Below are 14,984 nucleotides of genomic sequence, written 5' to 3'. Positions count from 1 at the left end.
TTCACTTGTAATTTTTAAGGTGGGATGGGAAAGCACTGCTGCTTCACAGCTCCAGGGACCTGGGTTCGATTCCCGGCTTGGGTCACTGTCTGTGTGGAGTTTGCACATTCTCTTCGTGTCTGCGTGGGTTTCCACCGGGTGCTCCAGTTTCCTCCCACAGCCCAAAGATGTGCGGGTTAGGTTTATTGGCCATGCTAAAATTGCTCCTTAGTGTCCTGAGATGCGTAGGTTAGAGGGATTAGCGGGTAAATGTGTAGGGATATGAGGGTATGGCCTGTAGGGATTGTAGTCGGTGCAGACTCGATGGGCCAGATGGCCTCCTTCTGCACTGTAGGGTTTCTATGATTCTATATTAGACACATCTTAGTAAAGGAACAGCATCAGATACATGGGAACACCATCACCTGAAAAGTTCCCCTCCAAACCACTCACCAGCCTGTTTTGGAAATATGTTGCTGTTCCTTCACTGTTGCTGGAACTCCGTCCCGAACAGGACTGTGGTTATACCTACGCGACATGGACTGCAGCAGTTCAAGAAGGTAGCTCACTAACACCTTCCCAAGGGCAATTAGGGAAATGCAAGCAAAGTCCATGAATGAAAAAAAAGGTAAATAGGGTTCTAAAGTACAGTTTAACCCCAAATTCTTTGAAATCTGTCCAACCTATTGGTTGGTATTTCATTCAAGGCTAAATAGAATGTAATGACTGGCACATTCTGACATTTTTAAACCTTGTTAAAATAAGCTTACCTGAATTCACTGATGTTATTAAAATGTCCTTTAAGCCAAGTTAATGATTGCATTTTCCTTTTCTTCAACTGTCAGAACGTCTGGAAGTTGAGAAGAAGAGGTGTAAGGAAGTATTGGAAGATTCAGAAGCATTAAGACAAAAAGAGGTAATGTGAGTTGTAATTGTCTGCTTAATGGTGTTTGGAAGACTGTGATGTGTTGCATCAAACATCTATCATTTCAGTACTCGAGAGTCAGGGGCAGAGGTGAGTGTGATGGCTGTTACTAAGGAGAAGGTGCTAGGGAAGCTGAAAGGTCTGAAGGTGGATAAATCACCTGGACCAGATGGACTACACCCCAGAGTTCTGAAGGAGCTAACTGAAGAGATTGTGTAGGCATTAGCGATAAGGAGGAAGTATTCCATTTGCCACTTCTTTGCCCACTTCCTTATCTTATCCAAGCCCTTCTGCAGTGTCCCTGTCTCCTCAGTACTACCTGTCTCTCCACCTATCTTGGTATCATCTGCAAACTCAGCCACAATGCCCTCAGTTACTTCATCTAGATCATTGATTTACATGACGTGAAAAGTTGTGGTCCCAACCCTGACCCCTGCAGAACTCCACTAGTCACTAGCCATAACTGGTCAAATGCTGCCTTGATCTCAAGGGCAGTTGCTCTCACCTCACATCTGGAGTTCAGTTATTTTGCCCATGTTTGGGCCAAGACTGTAATGTGATCAGACAATGAGGCCTGAACCTAAACTGAGCCTCAGTAAGTGAGTATGTGCTGCCTAATAACACTGTTGTTGACGCCCCCATCACTTTGCTGTTGATCGAGATAAGGTTGTTACGGTGGTAATTGGCCAGTTTGGATTTGTGTTTCCTTTTGTGGAAGACATGCCTAGACAATTTTCCACATGGTCGGGTAGAAACCAGTGTTGTAACTGTATTGGACCAGCTTGGCTAGGGGCGAGGCTAGTTTTTGAGCTTAAGTTTATTGCCAGGTAGTTGTCAGGGTCCATAGCCTTTGAAGTATCCAGTACCTTTAGCCGTTTCTTGCTATGAATGAATCATACAATCCTACAGTGCAGAAAGAGGCCATTCGACCCATCGAGTCTGCACCAACCACAATCCCACCCAGACCCTATCCACATATCCCTACATATTTGCCAACTAACCCCTCTAACCTATGCATCCCGGGACACTAAGGGGCAATTTAGAATGGCCAATCAACCTAGCCCGCACATCTTTGGACTGTGGGAGGAAACCGGAGCACCCGGAGGAAACCCACGCAGACACAGGGAGAATGTGCAAACTCCATACAGACAGCAACCCGAGCCTGGATTCGAACCCAGGTCCCTGGAGCTGTGAAGCAGCAGTACTAACCACTGTGCTACCGTGACGCCCATAATGGCATTTCTAATGTTGGAAACCTCAGGAGGAAGCTGAGGTAGATCATCTACTTGGCACTTCTGGCTGAAGGTAGTTGCAAATGCTTCAGCCTTGTCTTTTGCACTGATGTGCTGGGCTCCTCCATTATTGAGGATGAGGAAATTTGTGGAGCCTCCCCTCCAATTAATTGCTTGATTGTCAACGATCATTCACAACTAGAGTTGGCAGGACTGCAGAGTTTTTATATGACCCATTGGTTGTGGAGTTGCTAGCTTTGTCTGTCGCTTGCTGCTTCCAATGTTGGGAATGCAAGTAGCCCTGTGTTGTAGCTTCAGGTTGACATCACATTTTCAATATGTCTCCTGCTGCTCTTGGCACGTCCCCGGCACACTCTATGAACCTTGGCTTGGTGGTAATTGCAGAATGAGGGATGTGCCAGGCCATGAGATTACAGATTGTGATTGATTCTGCTATTGATGGCCCACAGTGCTTCAGGGATGCCCAGTTTTGAATTGTCAGATCTACTCTGGATCTATCATTTAGTTCAGTGGTAGTGCCACACAACATGATGGAGGGTATGCTCTGTATGAGGATGAAGTACGAAGATGGGACTTCATCTTCACAAAGATTCTTACCAATACTGACATGAAAGATCCATCTGATTCTAGTCCTTTTCAATTTTCTGTAGCGGTTTGGTACAACTGAGTCATTTGCTGGGCCGTCTAAGGGTTGCTAAGATTTAACCAAGTGTAGGCCAGAGGCCATAAGTGAACCAGATGGGTTTTCATAACAATTGATGATAATTATTGTTACGATGGTTTCCTTGTTGTATTTAAAAACTATCGTTCCCCTCAAGTAGCCAAACAAAGTAAAACAGAGTGGTTTAAGATGAACTTTACTATAGTCAGCTCTGGGACCCTGAATGTCCATCCAGGGCATTCAGAGTGAAAAATTCAGAAATACAAAGGTAATTAAAGATTCAGCTTTGATTACAAGTAATTAGCATATACCAATAACCGAATAGGAGTTATCTCTATCCAATCATAGTTATGGTTACATCATGTATACATAAGGGTATAATGTCCAATTAAAACTTATGCATGTTATATCGTCAAGAAATGATAGCTATATCTGTGACCAATGGTATCTCAATCTCCCTTTTTATTGTTCCTTATTCTAATAGGCAGATATGAAATGCAGCTGCACATCTTTCAGTTAGATAGTCCTTATCTGGGCTTACTTTAATAAAAACCTGTGATTTGCACATAGCTTTCCCAAGGTTCAGCTTGCAGCTTACGTTATTTTTAAACTTGTGTGATTTTTAACCCTTTCAATTATGGTCACTATTGCTAAGACTAGCTTTCAACTGTAGCTTTTTTTTAATTAGTTGAATGTAATTTCCACCATCTGCCATGGAAAGATTTGAACCAGAGCATTAGCCTGGGTCTCTGGATTACTGGTTAATGGCACGTTGTTCGCTGTGCCACCATCTCTCCATGTTAAAGCTCCTAGTTTAGGAATTCTCACTCATGCTACGATAAAAAGTGAAAACATTATTCCAAAGTGCCAGTTGTTTTTCCTCTGGATATGTGCAGAGATGAAAATATATTATATTTTCTTAGTATAGTGATTCAATATAGATTCCAGTAGGTGGCAGCAGATTGCAGGTTGTGTTTGTCATGAATGCAACATTACAGAGATGCTCCACTATGTAAATATGTACATTTATGAAAAGTGTTAAGAACTAAAAAAGTGAGGCAGTTTAAGAACAGTGATCTTCCTTTCAGGGTTAGTTGTTGGAGGGGGGGGGTGGGGAAAGGGGGGGAACGAAGGTTGGGGGAGAGTGGAGAATTAAAAATGAAATGAGAGCCATTAGTCAGAAGGTGAAGTAAATCTTAGTGTTCAGAATTCCTGAAAGATGCTGAAGTCTCAAGGCAGAGCAGCCTCTTAACTGTTGAGTTTGTGATTTTTTTTTTAAGTTTAAGCATATAGTATGCTTAGAAATGAACTGAAGCATAGTCTACACTTTGACTTTGAATATACTATAAGTGAAGCAATTACATAACTTTGGACAATTCAATTTTTTAATAAAAACTAACCTCTCCAGTCAGGAACATCAATTGTCCAGAACATTTTTGAGCAGACCCTCAACATCACCGGCATCATTTTAAAACAATACTTTGCGGGTACAAACAAAGAAGTTACAGCATTTGGATTATTAAAATGATTTCTATTACTGCTTTATAATGTTTTATCACTGTTTTATGTATCAGGTAAATATTTATATCAACGTTGTTTTCCAGTTCATAAACTTGTGCTCTCGTGTCATTCTATAATTCAGAAGATTCAGAAATCTGGAAGTGGTACCATGCCAAGCATTCTGGATTGGAAAGGTTCTGTGTATTGGAGAGACAAATGTTATTACTCATTTCTGCAGAAGCAAGAAATAAAATCTCAATGTCCAGACTCTTAAATGTTTGAATGTGAAAGTTTTAAACCTACTATCTGAGGATATTTGGTATATAAGCTTTCTGATTGACAGGATTCCACATTTTTTTGTTCTGCATTTTTTCCTCATCTGATCAGAAGGAACACATGAATGCGCATCTGCAAGAGAGTGAACGGTCATTGCAAGACAGAATTCAGAAACTTGAAAATATTCGAATTCAGCTGGAAACAGTGAGTGAACAACAATTACAGAGTAAACCAAGAAGATAGTGGAATAGACACTAACTTCTTTTATACTACATTGCAACATTGACCGCAGTTCAAAAGTACTTCATTGAAGGCTGCTATAGAAATGTAAATGTGTCCGTCTTATGCTTATTGCCACCCAGAAAAATTGCAGTGGTATGGTCAAATTGCCCAATTTGATTCACCCAATTCAACAAGCGAACATGGATTACCACTTGTGAAATTAGTAAGGATCGTAAATGAAATGAGATTGAAATTCTCAGCCCAGGTCCCAAAGTATATGTTTACAGTACAAACCTGCCATTAATTTTTTTTCTTCATTCGTGGGACATAGGCGTCTCTTGCTAGCCAGCATTTATTGCTCATTCCTAGTTACCCTTGAGAAGGTGGTGGTGAGCTGCCGCCTTGAATCGCTTCAGTCCATGTTCTGTGGGTTGACCCACAATGCCGTTAGGGAGGGAATTCTAGGATTTTGACCCAGTGACTGCAAAGGAACGGCGATATATTTCCAAGTCAGGATGGTGAGTGGCTTAAAGGGGAACTTGCAGGTGGTGGTATTTCAATGTATCTGCTGCCCTTGTCCTTCTAGATGGAAGTGGTCGTGGGTTTGGAAGGTGCTGTCTAAGGATCTTTGGTGAATTGCTGCAGTGCATCTTTTGGATAGTACACACTACTGCTATTGAACGTCGGTGGTGGAGGGATTGAATGTTTGTAGATGTGGTGCCAATCAAACGGGCAGCTTGGTCCTGGATGGTGTCAAGCTTCTTGAGTGTTGTTGGAGCTGCACCCATCCAGGCAAGTGGGGAGTATTCCATCACACTCCTGACTTGTGCCTTGTAGATGGTGGATAGGCTCTGGGGAGTCAGGAGGTGAGTTATTTGCCGCACTATTCCTAGCCTCTGACCTGCTCTTGTAGCCACTGTGTTTATGTGGTGAGTCCGGTTGAGGTTTCTGGTCAATGGTAAACCCAAGGATGTTGACAGTGGGGGATTCAGTGATGGTAACACTATTGAATGTCATGGGGTGGTGGTTAGAATGTCTCTTATTGGTGATGGTCATTGCCTGGCATTTGTGTGGCGCGAATGTTATTTGCCACTAGTCAGCCCAAGCCTGGATGTTGTCCAGACCTTGTTGCATTTGGACATGGACTGCTTCAGTATCTGAGGAGTCACGAATGGTGCTGAACATTGTGCAATCAGCGGCGAACATCCCCACTTCTGACCTTATGACGGAGGGAAGGTCAATGATGAAGCAGCTGAATATTGTTGGGCTAGGACACTACCCTGAGGGACTCCTGCAGAGATGTCGTGGAGCAGAGATGACTGACACTCCACAACCACAACCATCTTCCTGTGTACCAGGTATGACCCCAACCAGCGGAGAGTTTGCCCTCGATACCCATTGATTCCAGTTTCGCTACGGCTCCTTGATGCCACACTCAGTCGAATGCAGCCTTGATGTCAAGGGCTGTCACTCTCTGGAATTCAGCTCTTTTGTCCATGCATGAACCAAGGCTGTAATGAGGTCAGGAGCTGAGTGACCCTGGCGAAACCCAAACTGGGCATCACTGAGCAGGTTGTTGCTGAGAAGGTGATGCTTGATAGTGTTGTTGATGACCCCTTCCATCACTTTACTGATGATCGAGAGTAGACTGATTGGGCGGTAATTGGCCGGGTTGGATTTGTCCTGTTTTTTGTGTACAGGACATACCTGGGCAATTTTCCATATTGTTGGGTAGATGCCAGTGTTGTAACTGTACTGGAAGAGCTTGGCTAGGGGAGCGGCAAGTTCTGGAGCACAAGTCTTCAGTACTATTGCTGGAATGTTATCAGGGCCCATTGCCATTGCAGTATCCAGTGCCTCCAACCATTTCTTGATATCACGTGGAGTGAATCGAATTGGCAGGAGACTGGCATCTGAGATGCTGGGGACCACTGGAGGAGGCCGAGATGGATCATCCACTCGGCACTTCTGGCTGACGATTGCTGCAAAAACTTCAGCCTTATTTTTTGCACTGGGCCACGTGCTGGGCTCCTCCATCATTGAGGATGAGGATATTTGTGGAGCCTCCTCCTCCAGTGAGTTGTTTAATTGTCCACCACCATTCTCAACTGGATGTGGAAGGACTGCAGAGTTTAGATCTGATCCATTAGTTGTGGGATCGCTTCGCTCTGTCTATCCGTTGCTGTTTTTGCCATTTGGCATGCAAGTAGTCCTGTTTGGTAGCTTCACCTCATTTTTAGATATGCCTGGTGCTGCTCCTGACATGCTCTCCTGCACTCTCCATTGAACCAGGGTTGATCCCCTGGCTAGATGGTAATGGTTGAGTGGTGGATATGCCGGGCCATGAGGTTGCAGATTGTGCTGGAGTACAGTTCCGCTGCTGCTGATGGCCCACAGCGCCTCATGGATGCCCAGTCTTGAGATGCTAGACCTGTTCGAAGTCTGTCCCATTTGTGCACGGTTATAGTGCCACACAGCACGATGGAGGTTATTCTCAATGTGAAGGCGGGACTTCACCTCCACAAGGACTGTGCAGTCTCTTACCGATACTATCATGGACAGATGCATCTGCAGCCGGCAGATTGGTAAGGATGAGGTCAAGTATGTTATTTCCCCTTATTGGTTCCTCCACCATATGCTGCAGCCCCAGTCTAGCAGTTATATCCTTTTGGACCTGACCAGCTTAATCAGTAGCGCTGCTGCCGAGCCACTCTTGGTGGTGGACATTGAAATCCCCCACCCAGAGTACATTTTGCGCCCTTGCCACCCTCAGTGCTTCCTCCAAGTGTTGTTCAACATGGAGGAGTACTGATTCATCAGCCGAAGGAGGACGGTACCTGGTAACCAGTAAGAGGTTTCCTTGCCCATGCTTAACCTGAAGCCATGAGATTTCATGGGGTCCAGAGTCAATGTTAAGGACTCCCAGGGCAACTCCCTCCCAAATGTACACTACTGTGCCAACACCTCTGCTGGGTCTGCCCTGCTGGTGGGACAGGACATATCCAGGTGTGGTAATGGTGGTGTCTGGGGTGTTATCTGTAAGGTATGATTCCGTGAGAATGATTATGTCAGGCTGTTGCTTGACTAGTCTGTGAGACAGCTCTCCCAATTTTGGCACTAGCCCCCAGATGTTGGTAAGGAGAACTTTGCAGGGTCGACAGGGCTGTTTGTTTTGCCGTTGTCTTTTCCGGTGCCTAGGTAGATGCCAGGTGGTCCATCCAGTTTCATTTCTTTGTTGAGACTTTGTAGCGATTGTTACAACTGAGTGGCTTGCTAGACCATTTCAGAGGGCAGTTTTTCAGAGTCAACCACATTGCTGCTCTGGAGTCACATGTAGGCCAGACCAGGTAAGGATGGCAGATTTCCTTCCCTAAAGGATATTAAAGGATGGGTTTTTCTGACAATCGACAATGGTTTCATGGTCATCAGTAGATTATTAATTCCAGATTTTTTTTATTGAATTCAAATTCCACCATCTGCTATGGCGAGATTCGAACTCGGGTCTCCAGAACATTAGCTGGGTTTCTGGATTAATAGTTGAGCGATAATACTACTAGGCCATCGCCCCCCCCCCAAGTTATTATATGGTGGGCGATTCAGATTTTGGGTTAATATTTAAAAATGTAAACACCAGATTTGGAATTTGAAGATGCTCCTCCGCTTAAACCAAAGAAATGTATACAGCAAATGGTGCAGTCACTAAATAACTAAATCTGAAAGATTGCTTCTTAATGCCAGCACAGCTTCAACATTAGAACTAAGAGCCATCATGGTCATGGAGTTGTATGAAGTGCTATGGAGCATGAATTCTTACTCTATGCCTCTAGACTTGTCAGTTTGAGCCCATTAATGGTTGTTTAGACTCAATTGAATACAGTACTAATGTTTCTCAGATGTCAGAGTTATCACTGTATGTAACTGTATGCCAAATGTTAATATGTTTATGTGGATTGTGCAATGTGGTTTTTTTGCAATTTGTGCAATGGATTATGCAATGTGGTTGGCTCTTAACTGCCCTCTGAAATGGTCTAGCAAGCCACTCAGTTGTAACAATCGCTACAAAGTTTCAACAAAGTGAAACCGGATGAACCACCTGGCATCGACCTAGGCACCGGAAAAGACATGTTAATATGACATTGGTAAGGCCACACTTAGAATACTGTGTACAGGTCTGGTCACCCTATTATAGAAAGAATATTATTGAACTAGAAAGAGTGCAGAAGAGATTTAATAGAATGCTACCGGGACTTGGCGGTTTGAGTTATAAGGAGAGGCTGGATAGACTAGGACTTTTTTCTCTGGAACGTAGAAGACTGAGAGGGTGATCCTATAGAGGTCTATAAAATAATGAGGGGCATAGATCAGCTAGATAGTCAATATCTTTTCCCAAAAGTAGGGGCGTCTAAAACTAGAGGGCATAGGTTTAAGGTGAGAGGGGAGAGATACAAAAGGGTCCAGAGGAACAATTGTTTCACACAGAGGGTGGAGTGTCCGGAACAAGCTGCCAGAAGTAGTAGTAGAGGTGGGTACAATTTTGTCTTTTAAAAAGCATTTAGACAGTTACATGGGTAAGATGGGTACAGAGGGATATGGGCCAAATGCGGGCAATTGGGACTAGCTTAGAAGGATTTTTTTAAAAAGGGCGGCATGGACAAGTTGGGCCGAAGGGCCTGTTTCCATGCTGTAAACCTCTATGACTTCATGCTGCTTGTTGATATTTTCCTTTACCAATGCTGGTTTATAAGCAGGCTGAATCCAATTGACGATGTTTGGTACAAGATGGCAATTTTCAAATCTATCTCCTACTCTGTAATCTCGCTCAGTTAATTAATAAGCAAGAATTAATAGAGGGAGGTAATATTTGAAATCTGTGCAAAACAGCTTTGAATTATTAAGTTAAGTTAATCGGGCAGCACATTTTCGTTTTATTATAAATCAGTTCCAAATTTACAAATTCAAATAGATGCATGCTCTTTATTTTAAAAGAGTGATAATAAAATTAAATCTGATGTGAAATATACAAGCAGTATGTCAGGGAAGGGAGACCCAAATTTTAAGCTGCAAGGCATATGACAACTTCATAGCACATTAAATGCCAGTCTTTTCAATGGGATATAGCTCATGGGTCATCCATAATTGTCAACCATTTCCTTCCTCTGCCATGCCTTAAAATGGAAAACCAAATCTGTATCGTATTTTATGCTATACAGAATGCATATAAATTGAAGATTAGTTTCAGGTAGTTAATTTGATGAAAAGAAACGGGCACAAAAATGTCTATACTGAATCTTTAATTTTGTATGGTGGTGATCAATCATATTTTTGTTGTTGGAATTCCCTGCCCAGTGAAGCAGTTGAGGCTATCTCATTTGAATGTTTTTAAGGCAAGGATAGATACATTTTTGAACAGTAAACCAATTAAGGGCTATGGTGAGCGGGCGGGTAAATGGAGCTGAGTCCACAAAAAGATCAGCCATGATCTTATTGAATGGCAGAGCAGGCTTGAGGGGCCGGGTGGCCTATTCCTGCTCCTAGCACTTATGTTCTTATAATTCTACCTCATTAAAAACTGATGAGAGGGAACCTGTGTATAATTATCAAATTTGTAATTCAGTTGTTAGTATTAACCTTAACATTGTTTGCTGATTAAGACCTTTTGGAATGAGCTGCTTACGTTGTTGGGTGGGTAATAATGTGGTTATAAATTGTCTTTGCTAATCCTCTGGCATGCTGTCCATTTATGTTATGCAGAAGAGTGTAAGTTTCAGTTCATAAACTTTATACTTATAGAACATGTTACTACAAATGTGAATTATAAGTACCTGATGAAAGCCTGAATTGTAACCAAGAATGTGGTTATGAAAACATTTAACAGTTATATTTGGTCGTTCCTTTGTGATTTTGGAAATGCAGTGTATTTTTAGAAAAATGGGAGCTTGCCACTATTCAACTTTTATAAAGTTACTAGATGTACCCATTAAAATATTATTTTATAAAATTATACTTAACATCCTAAAGTTTGTTCTGTAACAGGAGCTGAGCCGACTAAAGGCAGCTGCTGTAACTCACCGAGCACAAGCCGAAGAGGAGCTGATAAAAGTGAGGAATCAAATACGATTGGAGGAGGTAATAAAAATGAAAAACCAAGGGTGTTGAAAGACAGACTGACTTTTCCAAACTTAATTACTTCTATTGTTCTCTTCATTTCACTCTGACTTTTTCCTTCCTTCTCTTTCCCTATTTTCCCCTCTCTCTTTCTTTATCTTTCCCTTAATTTGTTCTTTTAAATTAGTGCTCCTTTAAACTTTCCAATCTTTCAATCAGCACCAAATCCACCATCCTACACCCCAGTCCTCCACGCTGTGTTGAATACAGGTGTCACATGGTGGAACTTTAAACGGTTTCTTCCAGAACATGTTCAGACCTGTTTTAGATTAAATATTGCAATGTAGCTCTCACTTGGTTAACTTCAAGGAATAGCAGAGCTGAGAAATGTAGATTGAAATTTAGACTAAACGGCAGAATACTTTAGACCAGTGGTTCCCAAACTTTTTTCACTGGGCTGCACTTTCAGAATAAAAATTTGCTCACGCCACACCGAATTTTTTATTGATAAGAAATACATTCAAAAACAAAAAAAAAACAACTCCTAGCAGTGCTTGATTCACAACATAGAACACAACTACTTTATAATATGATCATGGGACATCCAGAAAGTATAAAACAATGCTTGTTTAAACCATATTTAAATGTTTCTTTGATTGTCCTTGAATCTTCCCGCCACACTTGCCATCCTCTCTCGCCGCACCAGTGTGGTGTGCCGCACCCTTTGGGAACCACTGCTTTAGACAATGGCAATCAGTTTAGATTTCTCGAGTGGTCATCATGCTTGGTGTTCTTAAGATGTCCCTATTCAAATGACCTTCATACAGGTATTGGCCAAGGTAGTTTGGTTGGAATCCATTCTTGCAGGAGGGGAACAGTGGGAAGTAGCTGATCTTATGGGTAGGCTTACTGGGGAAATCAGTGAAAGGAAAAGAAGTTAGAGGGACAAAGCACCTACTGCTGGTGGTCAGAAGCATCAAAAAGGTCAGTAGGTCAAGCTGGTCTGCCGAGGCAAGGGCCCCAGACAGTTCATTGTAAGACTGGGACCGACAAGGCCATTGTGATTTTTGCATATCTGAATGTTGTCACATCTAACGCAAGTATTAGCATCCAGCTGCAAGTTTCAAGTTACATTTTTTGATATTCAGACGTTGGGCAATATGTTACTCCTGAGCATTATATGTAAGAGTGATCAATGGCACTGAATCCATCAGAAAGATGGACCTAAACTTTATAATACCAGATTTATCAAGTAGTCTCCTGTTCTGCCTCATTATTTCTCAGGATCAAAAGCTGTAGCACTGCTTCCTTCCCTTGGTTTTTCCTTTCTCCTTCTGTTCTCATACTCCTAAAACCCAAATGTGATGACACTATCACTACTTCCTCCAACTCTTGTATTTATGGGCTGCAATCTTTCAGCCTATTGAAATGTATGATGTGTAGAAATATAAAAGCTTTACAAATTAATTTGCATGTGCCTTGTACAACATAGTACTTGTACAATAGCACTGACTTTGTTTGTATCATCACCTTTTCTGTAGTGCAAAACTTTACCAGGTGTCTAATATCTCAGCTGCATCTGTTTCTCAACAGACTAGGCACAGATTCCCAAAGATTAACTCAGCATTAGTTTGGTGATCCTTGTGCTGTACTCAGTGCTTCACAAGCCACATTAACTTTTGGGCATCTTTATATAACTTACCCCAATTCCCATTTCAAGTAGAGTTTCCGTAAGTGATTTAGTTCCTAACAGTGATCCGGTTGTGAAAAAATATTAAGATAAATGATGATTGTTTCCACGGTCAGTGAAATGGGAACAAGAGAGCAAACATTTATTGCAAATATAAGAATAATTAACTTTCAGGTGCTTACAGAATACCAACAATGCGATGTAAAAATGGGTAAAATTACTGTTTTTTTTATAATTCAAGGATTTTTCATGTCTAATTGCATCTGCGTTCATGTTATAGCATAGAAATGAGGCAAGGCTGTAATTCCAACCACTTGCTTGTATCCTTTAATTTTGTTTCCCAGGCCACTTTTTCTTTTTTTGAGAATTTGTGGTGGAGAATTTGACACTAACTATTCTCTATGAAGAATTTATTTTTCAAGCATGAAGAAAAAATAAACGTTATTATATTATGCTTTTTTACCACCTTTATTTAATTATTCTTGTGTTTGTGAACAAAACAGCTATTCTGCGATAGTGTACTTCACTCTCACTCTCGAGAAAACCAGACAAAGACTCTTGGGGTAGTATTTTCCGGCCGCGCTAGCCCCAAGACCGGAAAATTCTGTCCGAGGTCAATGGATCTTTGCACGGTTCTGTCCCACCCGCTACAATTCCCATTGCGGGCAGGACAGGAAAATTCCGCCCTTGGCGTTTCAGACGAGGCCTTTATTACGAACCATAGTACAGGCTGGCCCCAGTGCTCCAACTAGTGGTTCGACAGGGAGAGCTTTGATTCAAGAATTGTTTAGACAGTTGTAGTTAAGATCCAGTTGCAAGAAATTAGCATGTACCAATCAAAAGATGTACATTTGAAACAAAAGTTATCTCTATCCACTCACAACTGTTGATTAGTTTATATCATGCTTAACGTTCAAATACAATTGGCCAATTAAAACATGTGCACTTGATTATAATATCCAATCAGTGTAAAGACTATTATCTGTTCAAATCTACTACTAGCTACAATTGGTTTTTAATATAACTTGTGTCTGGCTGGTAGACATCAATTACACTCCCTTGTCCAGTTTTCTCAGTGTTTAATGAATTGTATAGTGTTGCCTCCCTAAGTTATCTCTAGACAATTTGGCTGTCAGGGTAGATGGTAGAACAACTCCATGTTGTTTTTACAGATCTGGTAATTCAACAGCTGTGAAGTTCTGCCTGGGAACTAGCCCATAGCTGATTAGGCCCTTGGGGTGCCCCCTTACAGCTAACAGCTAGCCTCTCATTGACTGAACTGAAGATTTTCAAATCCTTTTGGTAAATAGCGGAGATGATAAGCACATGCCAGAGTTTTAAACTTTTTTTTATACAATGTCCAACACCACCTCCTCCCCCAACCCCCTTCAGTAACCATCTAATTTCTGCCAATTCTCAATGTTCCCAGTCCCTTTGTAGCTTTAGCTAAACATCCATATTGGGGTGGCACGGTGCAACAGTGGTTGGCACTGCTGCCTCACAGCGCCAGGGACCCAGGTTCAATTCCGGCCTTAGGTGGCTGTCCGTGTGGAGTTTTTATTTTCTTCCCACGGTCCAGTGATGTGCGTGTTAGGTTGATAGGCCATGCTAAATTGCCCCTTAGTGACAGCGGGGTTTGCAGGGTAAATACGTGGGGTTACAGGGTAGGGTTTGGGTGGAATTGTTGTTGGTGCAGGTTGATGGGCCGAATGGCCTCCTTCTGCATTGTAGGGATTCTATGTTGACATTTAATTGAAACTATTCTCCACCTTTTCTCTTACTTTTATAATCTTCCTATAATGGAGTGTGCAATATTCTAACTTCAGATTGATTAAAATTTTGTGCAAGATTTAAATTGCTCTTTGTTGGAGTTCTGCAATTGGGGTTTCAGAGGTGCTATTTTTTGAATGAGATATTAAACCAAGGACCTATCTGCCTACTTGGATTACATAAAAGATCCCGTGGCACTATTTCAAGTAAGAGCATGAGAGTTATCTCTGGTGTCCTAGCCTTAATTGACATCACAAAGGCAGATGATCTGATTATTATTACATTGCTATTTGTGATAGTTTACTCTGTGCAAATTGTCTGCCATATTTCCTACATTACAGCAGTGACTACACTTTAAAAGTAGTTCATTGGCTGTATATTATTATGAAACATTTGGTGGTTATGAAATGGGCTCATGTAGAAACAAAGATTGTGTGCCTTTAGAACCTCTGCTACTTGAACTGCTATTTTTGACAATCAGTTTTATGCTGGCTTTCACATTCTGGGCATAGTCCAGATCATTAAAAAAAAAGTTGATAATTTTTGCATCTGTAAAACTGAGAAAAACTTGGTCATTACTTAGAATTAGGCTGAGTGGTGAGC

General features: G+C 41.8%; 1 protein-coding gene across 2 annotated transcripts in view; it reads left to right on the top strand.

Moving 5' to 3' along the window:
* The window catches only part of lrrc45 (leucine rich repeat containing 45), a 70,973-nt gene that overhangs the window by 36,641 nt on the left and 19,348 nt on the right, over positions 1–14,984 (top strand). For both annotated transcript variants that reach the window (XM_078225554.1, XM_078225555.1), the window contains exons 13-15: positions 825–895; positions 4,706–4,798; positions 10,850–10,942. In XM_078225554.1, coding sequence (XP_078081680.1) covers positions 825–895; positions 4,706–4,798; positions 10,850–10,942 — 257 coding nt within the window. The remainder of the gene's footprint in view (positions 1–824; positions 896–4,705; positions 4,799–10,849; positions 10,943–14,984) is intronic.

Source organism: Mustelus asterias, chromosome 12 (assembly GCF_964213995.1).
Source record: "Mustelus asterias chromosome 12, sMusAst1.hap1.1, whole genome shotgun sequence".
Lineage (NCBI taxonomy): Eukaryota > Metazoa > Chordata > Chondrichthyes > Carcharhiniformes > Triakidae > Mustelus > Mustelus asterias.
The sequence above is the reverse complement of the archived record's forward strand: the minus strand, read 5'-3'. Positions and strand labels throughout refer to the sequence as shown.